General features: G+C 44.8%; 1 protein-coding gene across 19 annotated transcripts in view; it reads right to left on the bottom strand.

Moving 5' to 3' along the window:
• The window catches only part of macf1a (microtubule actin crosslinking factor 1a), a 328092-nt gene that overhangs the window by 123590 nt on the left and 187229 nt on the right, over window positions 1-17273 (bottom strand). For 18 of the 19 annotated variants that reach the window (XM_063185302.1, XM_063185303.1, XM_063185304.1 and 15 more), the window contains 12 exons: window positions 7458-16937; window positions 7074-7229; window positions 6666-6881; window positions 6335-6478; window positions 5465-5758; window positions 4326-4475; window positions 3730-3963; window positions 3072-3236; window positions 2048-2200; window positions 1645-1833; window positions 1219-1410; window positions 780-956 (listed from right to left, as the gene is read on the bottom strand). In XM_063185302.1, the coding sequence (XP_063041372.1) occupies window positions 780-956; window positions 1219-1410; window positions 1645-1833; window positions 2048-2200; window positions 3072-3236; window positions 3730-3963; window positions 4326-4475; window positions 5465-5758; window positions 6335-6478; window positions 6666-6881; window positions 7074-7229; window positions 7458-16937 (11550 nt within the window). The remainder of the gene's footprint in view (window positions 1-779; window positions 957-1218; window positions 1411-1644; window positions 1834-2047; window positions 2201-3071; window positions 3237-3729; window positions 3964-4325; window positions 4476-5464; window positions 5759-6334; window positions 6479-6665; window positions 6882-7073; window positions 7230-7457; window positions 16938-17273) is intronic. The other variant, XM_063185309.1, reaches the window with a different exon arrangement.

The raw sequence follows: 17273 nt of genomic DNA, 5'->3' as shown, positions 1-17273 counted from the left end.
ATAGGGTGAACTGTTCCTTTAACGTTTTGGTCAGATGACAATGATCAGTCAATTTAATAAGGGGACATAAACGTGAAATGATGATTAAACGATGGCAGGGCGCAAAAGATATTTATGACGTACACACATGGCTTTGACAGTCTGCGCCTCTGTGTGTACAGTACAGTACATATACACAGATTGTGTCTATTGTGGAGCAAGCTGTTGTGAGCCTGCCCTCAGCTAAAAAAAACAGACTTGGGTTTCTAAGTGAGTATGTGTAAAGTATGGCTAATACAGTATTCAAACACCCAACCTGCACTGTTCATAATGAGCTATGCCATGCCTGTGGACCTGTGTGTGTTTATATTCAAGTATGCCCCTACATGGTCTGTAGGGAGTTCTGCAGCACCTGTGGGTGGGTGTGGGTGTCTGTATTCTTATGTCATCTCAACTGTATGGTGCATAGTGGGTCTTGCAGTGCCTGTGGGTCTATCTATGTGTGTCTGTATTCATACATTATCTCTAGGGATGCAAATGATCAATTCATTCATAAATTGTTAGTTGATTGACCTTATCAATCAACTTACAATTAATTGGTAGGCTGTGTTTTTCCTCCCAAAATCTCAATGTTCCAAAAAAAATAAATAAATCTCATTAAATCTAATATAGTTTGCAGGAGTCTGTATCCGTCTGTTATCTCACCTGTACGGTCCGTAGTGAGTTCTGCAGTGCCTATGGGCCTGTGTGTGTCTACAGTCAAGTATGACAGTACCTGCATGGTCCTTGTGTTATCTCACCTGTACGGTCCGTAGTGAGTTCTGCAGTGCCTGTGGGTCTGCATGTTCTCCGCTGGGCTTCGTGGCACTTTGGTTTTTCTCCTGTGCCGTCAGCCACGTGTCCAGAGAACCCACATCGTCCTGGTACTGCTGGTACCGATCCAGGAGGCCGCTGAGACGAGAACCGAGCTCAGAGGACTGATGGGAAAAGACAGAGGAGTGAGAACACAATGAAACGTACATACTATGGATTGTGTCTGGTGACAATGTTTGGCGGGTCTTTATTTGAAGATAGACAGGGGCTTAACAGCTTTGCTTAAATTTCATTTTTTTGAAGGTTTATTGACTACTTGCCTCCATCAATCCACCCCATACAGAGTTTCAAACTGATGATTAATTAATGATGTTTTAGGACCATCAAAACAAAGTGTGAACAGTCATACTGAATGAGCCATGATACCTTGCTGTGCATTGCACCATAACGTTGGGTGGCGTCCTGCAGGCGGTCACTGACTATGCGCTTGGTCTCCTCCAGGGATGCGTCTTCACCCCCCACCCTCTCCAGAGCACCCTGAACAGAGTCCAGGACCTTCTGACCAGAGATGGACACAAACCGCAGATCTGCCTTGTGACAGATCACGTCCTCTGCCAACTGAAGACAAACAGATAAAATTGGTTAGCTCAGAAGATACTATTACATTGTAGAAGATAGCACAAAACATTTGACCAATGCTACTCAAAGCTCATTGTCCATACAGTTTTCTACATGATTGTGGGCAGGACCTTAAGTTAATATTAAAACATAAAGTAAGAAAACATTTAACCTCTAAAAATATCCATGAGAAATGAGTTTAAAAACTTAAAAATTAACGAAACGAAACCATACCTTTTTATGCTCCTCCAGCCTTCCCTTCAGATTGTGCGCATCTGTTTCTCCTTCCCCCAGGGAGCGGAGGCTGCCTTCGCTGAGTTCCAGCCAAGCAGCCAGGTCTCCATGCTCCTGTAAGAACTTGGCCAGCTCGTCCTGGAGGGCGTCTGCTCGCCGCAGCTGGTCCTGACACTTCTGCAGACGCTCCTGAAACAGGAAAAGTGTGACAAAGTAAGTTTGCTTGTCTAGCACAGTGGTTCTCAACCTTTCTTGAATCAACGCCCCTCGATCACATCATAAGCCTCTCAACGCCCACTTGACCTCCTCATAACTCTCCTAATGCCCCTTTAGTGGTAAAAAAACAAAATAGACCCCTAATGCCCCCTAATGGCAGCTAATCTGTTTTTACTGTTTTCTTCACCTGGTGTTCGCTTTGCAACCGGTCCAGCTTTTCGCGGAGCCTCTGCTTCTCCTCCGGGGGCACGCTGGAGTCGGGCTGGGCCAGGAGAGAGCGCACCGACTGGGACACCTGCAACAGGTGGGCCTGCTGCTCCTGGAGCTGCTGTAGCTCGGCCTGGGAAAGGGGTACAGAAGACGGGACAAAATGTGTTCAGGATGATGGTATACACACACAGTGCCAGGAAGAACACATCAGCTAAAAAGCAGTCTACAGGTAGGACCCCCTTCACACTAACCCCACATCTGCAAAAACGTCAGAATGCCAATTTACACAGCTACGCTAGGGGGTTGTCCGAGTATCTGGCATTTTAGTGCTTTTGTGTTTTGAGGAATATGCAGACATTTTTCTTCCAATTTTTGTTTTTTGTTTCTGTCTGGCACCTTTTAACTGGAGTGCAGTGTAATCTGTCTAAATGTATCTTGGGGCTTTTGTCTTAAAGGGACACTGTGTGAGATTTTTTGTTGTTTATTTCCAGAATTCATGCTGCCCATTCACTAATGTTACCTTTTTCATGAATACTTACCACCAGCATCAAATTCTAAGTATTCATTATGACTGGGAAAATTGCACTTTTCATACATGAAAAGGGGGATCTTCTCCATGGTCTGCCATTTTGAATGTCCAAAAATAGCCATTTTTAGCTGCAAAAATGACTGTACTTGCCACAAAATATTTGTTTATACTTAGTAAACTTTTGTGTAAAGATCAAATTTGGCAATAGGCAGCCCAGTTTCAATGAGCAGCATAGTTGCAGTACCTTTCTTGACCATTTCCTGCACAGTGTCCTATTAAAAGGCTAAATATAAATGGCACTACATAGAAATTTGGTACAAGTACTACTGCATGTTCATCACTGCTTCCCCATTTTCACTAAATTAATACTATGAGTGATGTTTCTCATGTCTTCATTTTAGGCCATCATTTCACTCTTTCTACACTGCCATCATATGCCTTTCAGCACTCCGCTTTAACCTCCATTCCACACCTGTAGCATGCCGCTGTGCGATTGCAGGTTGCCGGGTGACGATGCAGAATCCACCACAGTCTCGCCCAGAGACCGCCTCCGGCTGGGCTCGTCCAATGAGGACAACTCCCGCAGCAAAGAGTCGATTTGGCCCTTGGTTTCCTGCAGTTCCTCCTCTGCCTTTGCCTGTAAGGAAATGTAAATTATTATACATAATACAAATAAAGATTAAAGATACTATATAAATAATAATATAAATCAAAACATACTATATAAATGAGATCTATAGCTATATAACATACAGTATACAATAAAATACATAAAAATGGCATATGAGAAAATCATTGCAGCACTATGCTTATTTCTTGACGGTGCCGTTTTTTTTTATTTTTTTTTTTTAATATCTATGATAATGTTATGCCACAGCATTGCAACAAGCAGTTAACAATAAATTGCATTTATATTTTGGGTGACTGAAGTGGTAAGTTGATAATATATTTCACATGCACAATGAAAATTATATTTTAATGTGAAAAGTACTCAGTAGTCATGTAAAGCCATGTATTATGTACGAAACTTCATGGGTAATAATCGTGGTAATTCATGGGCAAATTGCCATGTTTCAACATTAAAACATCCTGTGTTCGTGTGTCCCCGGTGTGTCCCTATGGCTGCATACCCTCTGTGTGTTCTGCTGCACTGTGGTGCTGATGGTGTTGCCCAGCTGGGCCAGCGATGAGTGGGTGGTGTCGCTAAGTGAGTGGTACTGCTCCTTCAGGCGCGAGAGCGCCCCCTGCAGGTTGGCCCGCTCCTCTGCACTCAGCGTGTCCCCTCGCTCAGCGAGAAGTTCCTCCACCGAGCGGATGGCCTCCATCACAGATTCCTTCTTCGTGTTGAGGTCTTTCTGCACATCCTGAATTCAATAGAGAATACATGTGTGATTACAGAATAATAGCCATAGGGTACTGGTATGATTACTGAAGACAATATGTTATATTTTTGAGATGGCCAATTGTTAAAGCGGTGGCCCACTGCATGCTAGCTAAGGACAATGAGATCGGAGTAATTTGCATGAACGTGTAATAAACTTAAAAGCCATTATAGCAATTATAAAATACTAATGGTATAAAATTGCTAATAATGGACCAAAATACATAAATATCTTTATTTAAAAAAACACATATCGATAGTGGCAGTGGAAGTAGCAGTCATATGCATCATTTATGTAATAATGTACTTATACAAAGTACTGCAGCATGATGGTATAACCCTCACCTGTAACTCCTTCTGTTTCTGCCGCAGCTCATTCACGTCACCTGACTCTGCTCCGACCTTCTGATTGGCCAAGAGGCTGGCTGCTCCAGCCAACCACATGGAGAGGCCTTCTAACTTCTGGGAACATTCTGTCTTCTGTTGCTGGACCACCTACACAGCAGACATGCAGAAGGGAATTAAGTCAATGTGGTTTTCATTCTCGGGACAAGCCAATCTTTCATGTCTTTTCATATTCCTCCAAAACAACATCATCTATCACTAAAGCCTCGTTTCACTTCAACTGCCAGGACTCTTTCTCTGTTACCCACACACACATAAACACACTGCACACAACACAAGACCCGTCACTATAGAAATTGCTTTGATGTTCAAAGAAAAAAACCCTCCCTGCATCCCTGAACAGCAGATGCTTTTTGCCAGAGTTTGAGCATGATGTGTCCAGAAATCACACACAAGCAGACAACGTGTCTCACATGAACAACAGCACTCATAAGCAACACACACAGTGATCCAGAGAAAAATATATGACAAAAATATGGAAAGTAGTGCATTATAGTTCCCGCTCCCCTTCATGAAGTTCTCATGACATTGGAAGGAGAGGGGGAAACGATAGCAAATTCATAATGAGAAAGCAGAGGCCATTTTTCAAAACCTTCGAAGGGGCACAAGCATTTGTCTTCTGTGGCAATCTGTAAGAGCAAGGCAGACAGGTTAATTCACACGTTAAACAAAGAGGCAGATACATGCGAAAGGGGCATACTTCTGAAGGAAAGCCAGTAGTGGTAAGTAGCATAACACAGCTAAAAGACCCTGCTCTATCTGAAGCAGTGATGGACGTTTAATGCAGTACTGGGAAACAAAGTGTGTGAGCAACCAGAAACTTCACTCCGCTCAAACTTGAAAGAGTAAGAAATATGCAATACTTCTTTGTTAATTTGAAGTGTGCAATTCTCTTCTAATATGATCAATATAGATAATATCATTAGTCATGCCATCAAGTGTGCAGTAATTCAGCTCAGCGCTGACTGTGAGGGTTATTCTGGTGGTGCAAACAGTGTACCGTATTAGTAAGTCTGTTCTGTTTCAAAAAGCATTATCTGCAGCTCTGCAGTCATCAGCCCCTTAGTATTTCTCCAAACCTCTCTCTCCCTGCTGCTCTCCTTTGCCCTCTTCTTCTCCTCCTCTTGTGCCTTCTCCTTCTCCCGCCGCTCCCTCTCCTCCTCCCTCGCTCTCTGGGCGGAGAGGGCCTCGGCCAGGGCGTGTGTGCGGCCCGTGGCCTGGTGGAAGGACCCCTGCAGCTGCTGCAGCTGCCCGAGGAGATGCCTGCTCTGCTCGCGCTGCAGGTCCTGGGCGTGCTCAGAGATGAACACCTGGATGTCCAGAACCACAGAGGTGACATCGCTGGAGCGGGCAGTCAGCTGATCCTGTAGCTCCTACAAGAGCCATTTGATTCCAAATAAAATACATTGATTCAGATGGGATTCATGTCTATCCGCATGACTTCATCTTCCCAGCCATTCACTCAGGGTTCATAAAATTACCCTTGACAGTATTTATGTCTATGTATATTTTAAGGGGGTTATTCGTTTTGGCTGATGGCAACATGCAATGAATCAATGAGATGTGTTGCATAATGCAGTAGACAGTCCCCTCTTGTGGGCAAGGAGAGAAATAACCCATTTTGGGAACACGACCAGTAATATTTTATTCGAAGGGGGTTTACAGTACATAAGATGTCATGAAACTGACATAATAATGACATGGACCATGTCAAGGAATATTAATGACAAATTCTTATGACTGTTCTCATAATGAGTCATCCAGTTTACATGTCATGACAATGTCAACTTGACATTCCAAAAATGAATGACATACAGTATTAAGACAATAGTCATAGCATAAACATCAAGAATGTTCCTGACATAAGTCACGTCATTCTTGTGCTGGTCACATAACACCATCACTTCAAATAAACTCGGACATTACAACTCATATAACCACATATGTACCTGGCAGAGCTGCAGCCTTTGTGTAAGTTTTTGAGGGCTACTGAGTCCCTCTGGCTCATCCCTCTTTGCCTCTATGTCGCTAAGCCAGGAGAGCAACCCGTCCACTCGTTCACCCAGAGCCTTCAGTTCTGAGTTCACCGCCGCCTAAAAAACAATAAAAACAATCAGCAACACATGACTGTTAATGAGTACAGAGTTCCAAGCAGAGCATGTGTTTTTGAAACATTTTTTTTAACATAAGCGCTGAGATGTATGCCGACTTGACTACACTCAAATCCTTTGTGTTACAATTACAAAAGCAGGCAAGATGGCAGTAGCAAATCATATTCACCTTTAGCGAGTCGCGCTGATCTTTTAGACCTCGCAAAGCATTCTGGGATAGGTCTTTAGCGGCATCATAGCCACGAGCCAGGCTCCGCCCATCCTTCTCCAGGGCCTTTAGGAGCTGAGGAGGAACTTCCTGTTCGCAAGACTCACACAGACTCTGAGCAGCATCCACTTCCTTCTTCACCTCAGGCTCCAAATCCGTCAGCTCCAAAGCCAGGGTCTGATGAGACAAAGAACAAAAAAAACTTTAAGATATGATCCTGAGGCTATTCTGTAACTCATACCGAGGCTGAATAGAATGGTACATACAGAGTTGAGATTTTCCTTTCAAATGTTTTACCGAGACAGATTACAAGATGCAGAATTATGTTTTTCACTGCCATGATGTACAGTGTATTGTATTTTTCATTACCTCACTGTGTTTGATGATATCATCCAGAGCGATGAGGCTGCGGCCAACTGCTTGTTGCTGCTGCTGCTTGAGGCGAACCTCGATGTGCCTCACCATGGACAACAGGGCCACAATCCGCTGATCATGTTCAAGACACTCTTGACGAGCCAGAGAGGACTGAGAGAGAGATAATCATACATGCACCAGTGAAGTTAAATTTCAAGTTAAAGGTATCTACAAAGTTTGGAAACCCAGTTTCAGATCATTTTAGTTTAGCTAGTACTAAAGTTTTAGCACCTAGATCCATGATGAATATTTGTAAGGCCATTTGCAGGTGCTATAATATGCCACAATGTGTTCCATACTATTCATTCTACTGTCTATTGCTTTTCAAGGCAGCCTTACCTTTCTGGTTTTTGTGGGGCTCTTCTGTTGCACCACCTCAACAGCTGCAACCTCTCCGGTCTTCTGTTCTGCATCCCTCTCTTCCTTCTCTAAGGTCTTTGTATTGTCTGACCCAGCGATGTCCTTGGCCACAGACGGCCAAGACTCCTTTGCAGATTCCTTAACACTGATTTCTTCTTTCGTGTCAATGCTGCCAAGGGTCATAGCCAGAGGGCTGATCTGTTCTTTCACTGACTTGCTTGGCCTTGAGCTTTGTGTGCTGATGGACTCAGGAGGGGCTGTTGACTGCTTATCTAGGCTTGTATCAGGAGTGGGACCGACATGTACAGGTTGGGCTTGGACTTGGGCTTGATGGGCTACTGTCTCTGTATGTGGTTGGTTGTCATGACCAAAAACATTCTTAGAGGGTTCAGGGACATGCTGGGTATCCTTAGAGGATGAATCTGTATCAGGTAAAGAGGTAGCCACCTCTTCTGCCTCCCAATCTGACTCTGATATAATTTGCTCTACCAGCAGTTCCATGTCCTCAGTTACCATGGTTTCACTTCCGGAGGGAGAGGGACTCTGAACACTGAGACCTGTTACACTCAAGCCACTCAGCTGGTCTCCTGCAAACTGACCCTCTGCCTGAATCTTAGGGAACTCGAATGAAGTTGTAAAAGGACTGCTTTCCCAAATACTGCTTTCTGGGGACTTCTGATACAGTTCAGTTGCATCAGACTTCACTTGTCTCTGGGGCTCTTCTGCTGCAAAAAAATCGGCCTGTTTCTTCTCTTTTGTATCCTTCTCCTTAACAGGAAGTTTTGATGGTGACTTAGGCTCTTTTGTGAGGACCTTCTCCTCCATCATACCCTGCACAATACCTTCTTTATTCTCTTGCTCGTTACTAAATTCTCCAGTGGTATACTCTGGATGGATAGCCTGACGCAGATCACTTTTCTTCTTTTTCTTCTTCTGTTTTCTTTCTGCCTGTTTCAACTCCTTGGATTCAGTAACGTGTGTTGGCATCTCTGTTGGTGTAGTCTTATCTTTAGGTTCTTCTTTCTTTGCAGCACTCTGAGGCAGAGCGTCAAGCTCCTCTGCTGCTTTCTCATCACTTACTCCAGCAGTAGGAGATTTGGGTTGAGTATCAGGAAGCAGATTGCTACTTTTCATTAGCGTTATCTTTGCCTCTTCCATCTCTTTAGTATCCTTCTCCTTAACAGGAATTTTCGATGGCATCTCTTCATGCTTAGGTTCTTTGAGGGGATCCCTTTTCTCCAGCACACCCTTCCCCATATCCTCTACACCCACCTTCTTGACACTGCTGTCTTCAGTAGCAATCTCTTGATGAGTACCCTGATGCTGATCCTTTTTCTTCTTCTTCTGCTTCCTTTCCGCCCCTTTCTTGTCCTTGGCTTCACTAACGTTCGACTCTGATGGTATCTTCTCTGTAGGTTCTACTTCATGATGCTCCATCTTTGCAGCTGCATGCTGTCGAGCTTCAAGATCCTTTGCAGCATCGTCACCACTGACTGAAACAGTTGCAGACTTGATCGCCTCTTCCATATCTTTGGTGTCCCTCTCCCTTACAGGAAGTTTTAGTGATGTCTTTTCATGCTTTGCGTCTTTAATGGCATCCTTTTTCTCCAACACACCATGCTCCATAGCTTCCAGGTCATCTCCTACCTTCTGCCCACTGACACTGACACTGGCAATCTCTGGTTGGACATTCTGATGTTGATCCTTCTTCATCTTCTTGTGTTTTCTCCCCGTTTTTGTCACTTTGATTTCACTGTCATTTGTAGGAGACTCCTTCACATATTCCACATGCTGATCCTTCTCTGCCTCGTCTGTCTCTTTTGTAGCCTCCCCCTTTATAACATACTTTGATGGCGATTTGGCATGCTTAAGCTCTTGTCCCTCTTTAGTGTCACTCTTCTTTGTGTCAAGATCTGATGGTGTTGCCTTGTCCTTTATTTCCTCCCAAAGACACTCCATCTTTGCAGTTGTCTGCTGCTGAGCTCCCAGCTCCACTACCGCTTGCTTATCACTGGGTGAAGCAGTAACAAACTCTTCTTGGTCATCCTGATAGAGATTGCTAATTTTCATTGGCATTCCCTCTGCCTCTTCGATCTTTTTAGAGTCTTTCTCTTTTACAGGAAGTTTTGATGGCATATTTTCATGCTTATGTTCAGCAATGTCTTCCTTCCACTCCAACACACCCTGTCCCATAGCTTCCACACCCACCTTCTCATCACTGACTTCTCCAGAAGTTATTTCTGGCTGGGCATTCTGACAATCGTTTCTCTTCTTCTTTTGTTTTCTCTCCGCTTGTTTCAGCTTTTTGGTTTCACCATCATTTGTAAAAGGTTCTGATGTTGTGGTCTTATCTTTCATTTTTTCTACAGGATGTTCCTTCTTTGACTCTTCCATGTCTGTAGCATCCTTCTCCATAATTGGAAGTTTTGATGGTGCCTTTTCAGGCTTAGATTCTTTGATATTATCCCCTTGCTCTGCCTCTTTTCCCTCTTTAGTATCACTCTCCTTCATGTCAGGTTCTGATTGTGTTGTGTCCTTAGGTTCTTCCACATGCTGCTCAGTTCTCAGAAGATCAGTTCTCTCTTCCGTCTCCTTAATATCTTTTTCCCTTATAGGGATCTTTGATGGTATGTGTTCATGCTTATGCTCTTCAATGTGATCTCTCTTCTCCACCACACTCTGCCCCATAACCTCCTCAACGACCTGCGTGTCACTGACTTCTGGGGTAGCAAAGTGTGTCTGGGTATCCTGGGTGTCCTTGTGTTTGCCTGTTGTCCGTTGTGTTCTTTTTGTTTCACCATCAGGTGTAAAGGGTTCTGATAGTGTCATCTTATCTTTAAGTTCTTCCAGAAGATGCTCCTTCTTTGCCTCTTCCATGTCTTTAGTGTCTTGTTCCTTTATTGGAATCTTTGATGGTGTCTTTTCGTATTTAGTTTCTTTGATAGAATCCTTTTTCTCCACTTCTTCCCCTTCTATAGCATCACTTTGTTTCTCGAATATTGATGGTGCTGTTTTTTCCTTATGTTCTTCCACACTATCCTCCTTCTTTGCCTCTTCCAAGTCTTTAGCATCCCTCTGTTTTATTGGAAGCTTTGATGGTGTCTTCTCATGCTTCGTTTCTTTGATAGAATCCTTTTCCTCCACCACCTCACCTTCTTTAGTGTCACTCCTCGTCTCTGAAATTGATGGTGTCGTCTTTTCCTTGTGCTCTTCCACATTATGCCCTTTCTTTGCTTCTTCCAAGTCTTTAGTATCCCCCTCTTTTATTGGAAGTTTTGATGATGTCTTTTCATGCTTAGGCTCTTTGATGGGATGCCTTTTCTCCACCTCTTTCACCTCTTCAGTATCACTCTTCTGTGTGTCCAAATTCAATAGCATTGTCCTACCCTCAAACTCTTCCACTGGAAATTCTTTCCTTGCTTCTTCCTTCTCTTTAGTAGCCTTCTCTTTTATAGGAAGCTTTGATGGTGTCTTTTCATGCTTCATTTCTTTGATAGAATCCTTTTCCCCCACCACCACCTCTTCTTTAGTATAACTGATTGTCTCCAAAATTGATGGTACTGTATTTTCCTTTAGTTCTTCTACACTATGCCCTTTCTTTACCTCTTCTAAGTCTTTTGTATCCTTCTCTTTTATAGGAAGCTGTGATGGTGTCTTTTCATGCATAGGATCTTTGATGGGATAATTTGTCCCTGCCTCTTTCCTTTCTTTAGTTTCATTCTTCTTTGCGTCAGGATGTAATTGTGTCTTCTGATCTTTAGGTTCTTCCAGAGAATGTTTTTTCTTTGCAGCAGCTGGATACTGACAAACCAGCTCCCCTGCTGCTTTCCCGTCATTGACTCCAGCAGTAGAAGGAAGTTTTGATTGCGTCTTTTCATGCTTAGGTTCTTTAATGAGTTCCTTTGTCTCCAACACACCCTGCCCCACAATATCCTCACCCACTGTCTTGTCACTGTCATCTGTGATGGCAAACTCTGGTTGGACATCATGATGCAGATCACTTTTCATTTTCTTGTGTTTTCGCCCTGCCCGTTTTACCTCTTTGGCTTCGCCATCAGTTGTAGGGAGATGTGATGGTGCCTTCTTCTCCTTAGGCTCATCCATGGCAAGTTCCTTCTTTGCCGCACCCTGCTGTGGAGGTGTCAGGTCGGCTGCTTTCTCATCACTGACTACTGCAGCAGAAATCTCTGCCTGGGCATCATGATCACCTCTTTTCACTAGCATTCTCTCTGCGTCTCCCACATCCTTAGAGTCCTCTCTTATAGGAAGCTTTGATGATGATTTGTCATGCTTAGTCTTAAGCGACAGTTCTGTCTGGTCCATCTCTTTGGTATCATTCTTCTGTGTTTGGTAACTTAACGTCATCTTTGGATCTTTAGACTGTTCCTCATGGTGCTCCTCCTTTGACTTTTCTTGGGCCACAAAGTTTTGCTCCTTTAACATCTTCTTGTCACCTCTTCCTTCAGCTGCAGTCTGTGTATCCTGCTGTAGACCAATTCTTTCCTGAGACCTTGCCTGAGGCTGTGTTATCTCGCTCACATGATCCTGTCCTTGCCGCTCAGTGATTCCCCAAGAAACCAAAGGCTGGGATTCCTTAGGGAAATCACTGGTGTCACCGAATATTGCTCCTGTCTGAGCTGTACCACTGGTGCTCACGTTTGATGCTGGCTCTGATGACTTTATTACACATTTTTCAGGATCTTCCACATGGTACTCTTTCTTTGAAGCACCTTGACGCAGAGCTTCCAGCTCTTCTCCTGCCCTCTTGTCACTAACTCCTCGTTCATACACTTTCCTCAACAGACTCTCTTTAGCTTTCGTGAGTAAGGCTTCCTTCTCAAAAGAAGCTGGAGACATCTTAGCAATATCTGCACTTTCCTTTTCTTGGCTGTCATGCACTCCTTTCTCTTCGCTTTCTTCTTCCACTTGCTGCTTTCCTTTCTTTCCTTTCTTTTTCTTCTTCTTTTTCTTTTCTGTCTGGGCACCAACAACTTCCTCCTCAGTCATCTCAATCGTGTTTTCTTTTTCCAAACTCTCAGACTCGTGCTTAGGAACGTCCTTGTTGGTCGGTGCTTCTTGGTCCCATTTGCTTCCGGCTGTATGAGCAAAATCCTCCATTTCAGATACTGAACTACCTGTTTCTTTACACTTCTCAATACTTACAATAGGACCCTTACTACTCTCGGCTCCTGTGCCTTGACTATCAGGACCAGATAGGACATGCATCGCTGATCTGTCCTCATTCCTGAACTTACTGCCTGCTTGATATGACCAGTCAGAATCTGTTAAGGTTGGTCGTTTGTCCTGGGATTCCCTGTCCTCTACCATTTTCAATTTATATTCGGATGCTGACTCAGTCTTTCCATCAGCTTCTGCAGTTACCTCCTCCATTGTTTTTGATGTCGAATCTTTAGCTCTGACTTCATGTTCATCAGCTCTGACATCAACTTTGTCAAAGGTTTGGTCAACCACAGCCATCTCAGTTTCTGTATTTGTTTTTTCGAGAGGGGTTGAATAATCATATTGTACAACTGGGACAGTCTTTCTGGTTTCTTGTATGAAGCTTTTGTCCATGTCAGTTGGCTGTAATTGATTGGGGTCAATGTAATGACTTTTACTCTCTGGTATTAGTTCAGGCTTTGGGAGAGACTGACCCTTGGTTTTAATGTCTTCTGTGTACTTTTCCTGCTCAGTGGGTATTGGGGTAGCGCCTTTCTCTAAACTTTGAGAAGTCTGAATTTGCTCTAGTGTCAGCTGAATCCTTTTCCCTGCCTTCGCAGCAAACTGTGTTATCATTTCTATTGAACTGTCAGACTCTACAATCTTTTCTTTTACTGTGATAGACTCGTCATATATTTCCTCGGTTATATCCTCCAGCAGAGAATGCTCATAAACCAGCTCTGGCTTCATTTTCTCTGATGGCAGAGACTCCATACTATCCTTGGATATATATGCAGGATCAACCGTCCACAGTGGAGATTGTTTCTCTTCTAGTTTCTTTATCGGTTTACTTTCATTTGTTCCAACTGACGTTAAAAGTGGACTGCAGGCGCCATTTGTGGATGACACTAAGGTTCCAGAACTGGCATCATCAAATTCTTCATCTTCATCAGTGGAACTCAAGCTGTCCTGGAGACTTCCTGCCACTTCTCTGGAAATCAAGCCATCTTGTACTGCCTCCTTCAAATTGTAAACTCTCTCACCGCTCACTGGGTCCATGAGACCTCCTTTCAGGTACTGATTGGTGGCAATCTGCTTGGCCATGTCTTCTCCAATAAGGCCTCTATTAACCGCTTCTGGTAGGGGCAGGCGTTCTCCACTGGATATGTCAATGACCCCTCCTGTGTCTGCTTGACTCTCCAGCATCCTGAATGCCGGAATGGGGTCAACATGGTGGGATTGTATGGCCTGAGGTAGGGTTAGTAATTCACCAGTTTTTTCATTGAGAATTCCATGAAAAGGTTGGACTTCTAGAAACCGTCTTCCACTTTCAATGTCAATCTTGGCCTGATTCACCAGCTCTGAGTAAGGTATGATTTGAGCACTCTGTGGATCCATGACTCCACTGGTCACACTTGGGGATGTCATGGCAGTTTTTGCAATATCTTCATCCAAGAGACCTTGAGAAACTGCTGCTGTTAAAGTTAATCTAGATCCAGTGTTTGGGTCGAAAACTGAACCAGTGCTTGCCTGGAAGAGAGCAGAATCAGGTGTAGAAGCAAAGGGCTCTATTCCCTGTCTTGACTTTTCAACCTCATCCAACTTCTGTGCCATTGTTTCTGTCACCAGACCTTGTTCTGTAGCAGCAGCCACAGACAACCTCATTCCAGACCCGTGGTGCACCAGGCCACCTTCAGCCACTTGCTGCGAAAGAGCTTTTTGTGCATCCTCTTCAGCAACAAGGCCTCTATCTATGGCTTGCTTCAAGGGGACAGACTCTTTGGTTTTTGGATCTACCACTCCTTCCATCTGCAATTGAAGTGCTGTCTTGGCAAGTGAAGTGCTAGGGTCAGAGACCTTTCCACGGAACGCCTTCTCCAGAGCCAACAAGTCCTGTTTTTGTCCTTCATCAATCAGGCCCAGATTGGTGGCAAGAGTCACTGACACTTTCTTGTCTCTACGGAGATCGACCACTCCACCTGATGCCACCTGGGCCTCAAGTAGTCGCATGGAGGTGTCCTCATCTATGAGTCCTTTCTGAGCTGCCTCTCTGAGGGAGCAGAGACGCTTGCGCTCCACATCCACTACTCCGGCAAGGGTTTTCTCTGATTTCAGAACACTAGAGAGAAGGCTCTCATCCATCAAACCCTCTTGCAACACTTCATCCACACTGAGGCTCTCATAGGCTTTTACGTCTAAGAAACCCCCAAAGAGCCCGGTTTTAGCCATGAGCTTCACAGCAGTGTGAGCTGGAACAACACCCTGGGCAACAGCCTCATCTAAGAGCAATCTATTGCCAGAATCGGTCAGCAGACCACCTTGCTTCAGCTCCAAGGCCATTTGTTCTATTTCTGACATTTCTTCACTTTGTTCTGCCATAACTATTTGAGTGGCAGCTGCTCCTGTATCTTGATTTAGTTTTTCTAAAGCTGAAGGGTGTAGACTAGTATCCAATGGGACTAGTTTTAATGACTCTGACACCACGATTTCAGTTCGTTCCACGTTGATTTGTTCCTCTTTGTCTATTTCTTTGTCTACATCCTTGCTGTCTATGTTTAGCCTCCTGACCTCAGGCTCACTTCCCTTTACAGCCTCAGAAATAACCTGTACTGTTTCAACAGCCAAAACATATTCATCTGCTTTGTCTTCATCTGCACCTTCTTTCAAGGTTGATATCTTCCTCTCTCCTCTTTCTGGGGATCTTTGAGTTACAGGTCCCACTTGCTTTGGTTCAACTAAATGAGCCACTTCAACCTCATGTCTCCTTATTTGTTCCAATTCCTGGGCTTTTTCAATAGACTCATCCGGCTTGTTCTCCATGCATACTTCTGCTGACTGCTCCTCTAACACTGGGCTGGTTTTGCTTTTCTCAGCAGCACAGGCCAGTTCCACCAGCTCAGGTTCAAGCAAGATCAGGCGTTGGCCCGAGTGAGCATCAATGTAACTGTGTTTTCTCAGGTGATCCACAAGCCTGTGCTCAGCCTGTTCCTTATCTGTTGCCTCGTGAATCTTGGTGCTGGTGGAAGCCATTCCTTGAGGAGATGGAGGAGGAGATGACAGTGAAGGGGAGGAGGAGGAGGAGGAGGTGGACCCCCAGCTCAGGCGATTTGGTCCTGTGGAGCCTGACAGAGCCATGTCAGGCAGCACATCTGGAACATCCATTGTCATGAGCATGTCCACCACATTTGGCTCGAGGAGCTCTCTGGCTTTATCCAGAGGTACGACTTGGCTGCTCTCAGGAAGGTAGAGAGCACCTACAGTGCGTCTCTGACTGAGGATGTCCTTTGCAAGCTCTCCTGAGACAATGCCTTGCTGCAAGGCCTCTGTAATGGGGAGCAGCTCACCTGACTTGTACCACAGTAGTCCCATGAAGTTCCAGAGTGCCTCCAGAACTCGCAAGGCCATACGTGGAGACAGCAACTCCCTCTCTATGGCCTCATCCAACCCTACACGTTGGCCAGTTGCCGGATCCAGGATCCCACCAGCTTGAAGCTGACGGGTAAGAAGGGCACAGGCAAGGTCATGGTCCATCAGGCCAAGCCTCACCGCCTCATGTACAGTCAGTCTGTGGCCAGAGCGAGGGTCTGCAATTCCGCCTGCAAACAACTGAGCCTCTAACAACCGTATGGTCACTTGACGATCAATGAGCCCCTCCTGCACTGCCCTGAAGATGCCAACCTTTCGGCCTGAGCGCAGGCAGACTTGGCCCCCAGGCTGCTGGTTGACTGCCAAAAGGCGCATGCCGGTTTCAGGATCAAGCGCACAGCGTTTCAGCAGTTCTTGCAAAGTCAGCTTCTCAGCAGTGTTTGGGTCTATCAGCTGCCGCCTGTTAACGACACAGCATAGTTTGTTGTAGATGCGTTGGGATAGCAGCCCCTTCTCCATAGCGCTGGTAAGACTGTGGCCTTCTTCCTCTTCAAATGCCCTCACCCCACCTGTACCCACTTGCAGATGCAGGATACGCAGTCCCACATCCTCCCTGATCAGCCCCTCCTCTATAGCTGCAGCGACTGGGACCAACGTACCAGCACTGGGCTGCATTTGGTCTATACACTGCAGTGCTGCCTCCAGCTCAGCCAATGACTGGCTGGTGTGGCTGTCAATCAAACCACAGGCCTGGGCATCCCCCAGTGATAGGCTAACAGGGGAGTCGGTCTGCATTATTCCTCCTGTGATGACCTGGGCCTCCAGCAGAACGAGGCAGGTGTCCTGGTCAATGAGGCCCCTCTGAGCGGCCTGGAACAGGGGAAAGGTCTCCACTGTGCCCAAGTCGATAACTCCAGCCACTGCTGCCTGCGCCTGTAAAGAAATACAGACATTAAGACATCTTTTTTTTTAACCAGAAATGCATTACAAAAACACTACATTCCTTTAAACCCCAAGTTTCAATGTATTATAATTTGATTACATTGGTGATATTAATTTGTATAGAAAGGCCGATAATAGTCCAAAGAAGAGAGTAACAGCATCAAGTTAACATTTTAACAATGCCCCAGTACATAGCAAACAACCACCTCACATTATTGTATTCTATTGCTTTCCCCTTTTAAGACAGTGTCTAAAATCTATATAAAATACAATTGTTTTGTCACCTTTTTGCACAATTGCATCAAAATTTAAATTGCACTGTGCTAA

The sequence above is a fragment of the Engraulis encrasicolus genome, chromosome 20 (genome assembly GCF_034702125.1).
Source record: "Engraulis encrasicolus isolate BLACKSEA-1 chromosome 20, IST_EnEncr_1.0, whole genome shotgun sequence".
Taxonomy (NCBI): Eukaryota; Metazoa; Chordata; class Actinopteri; order Clupeiformes; family Engraulidae; genus Engraulis; species Engraulis encrasicolus.
Note: the sequence above shows the minus strand (reverse complement) of the source record. Positions and strands in the feature narration are given on the sequence as shown.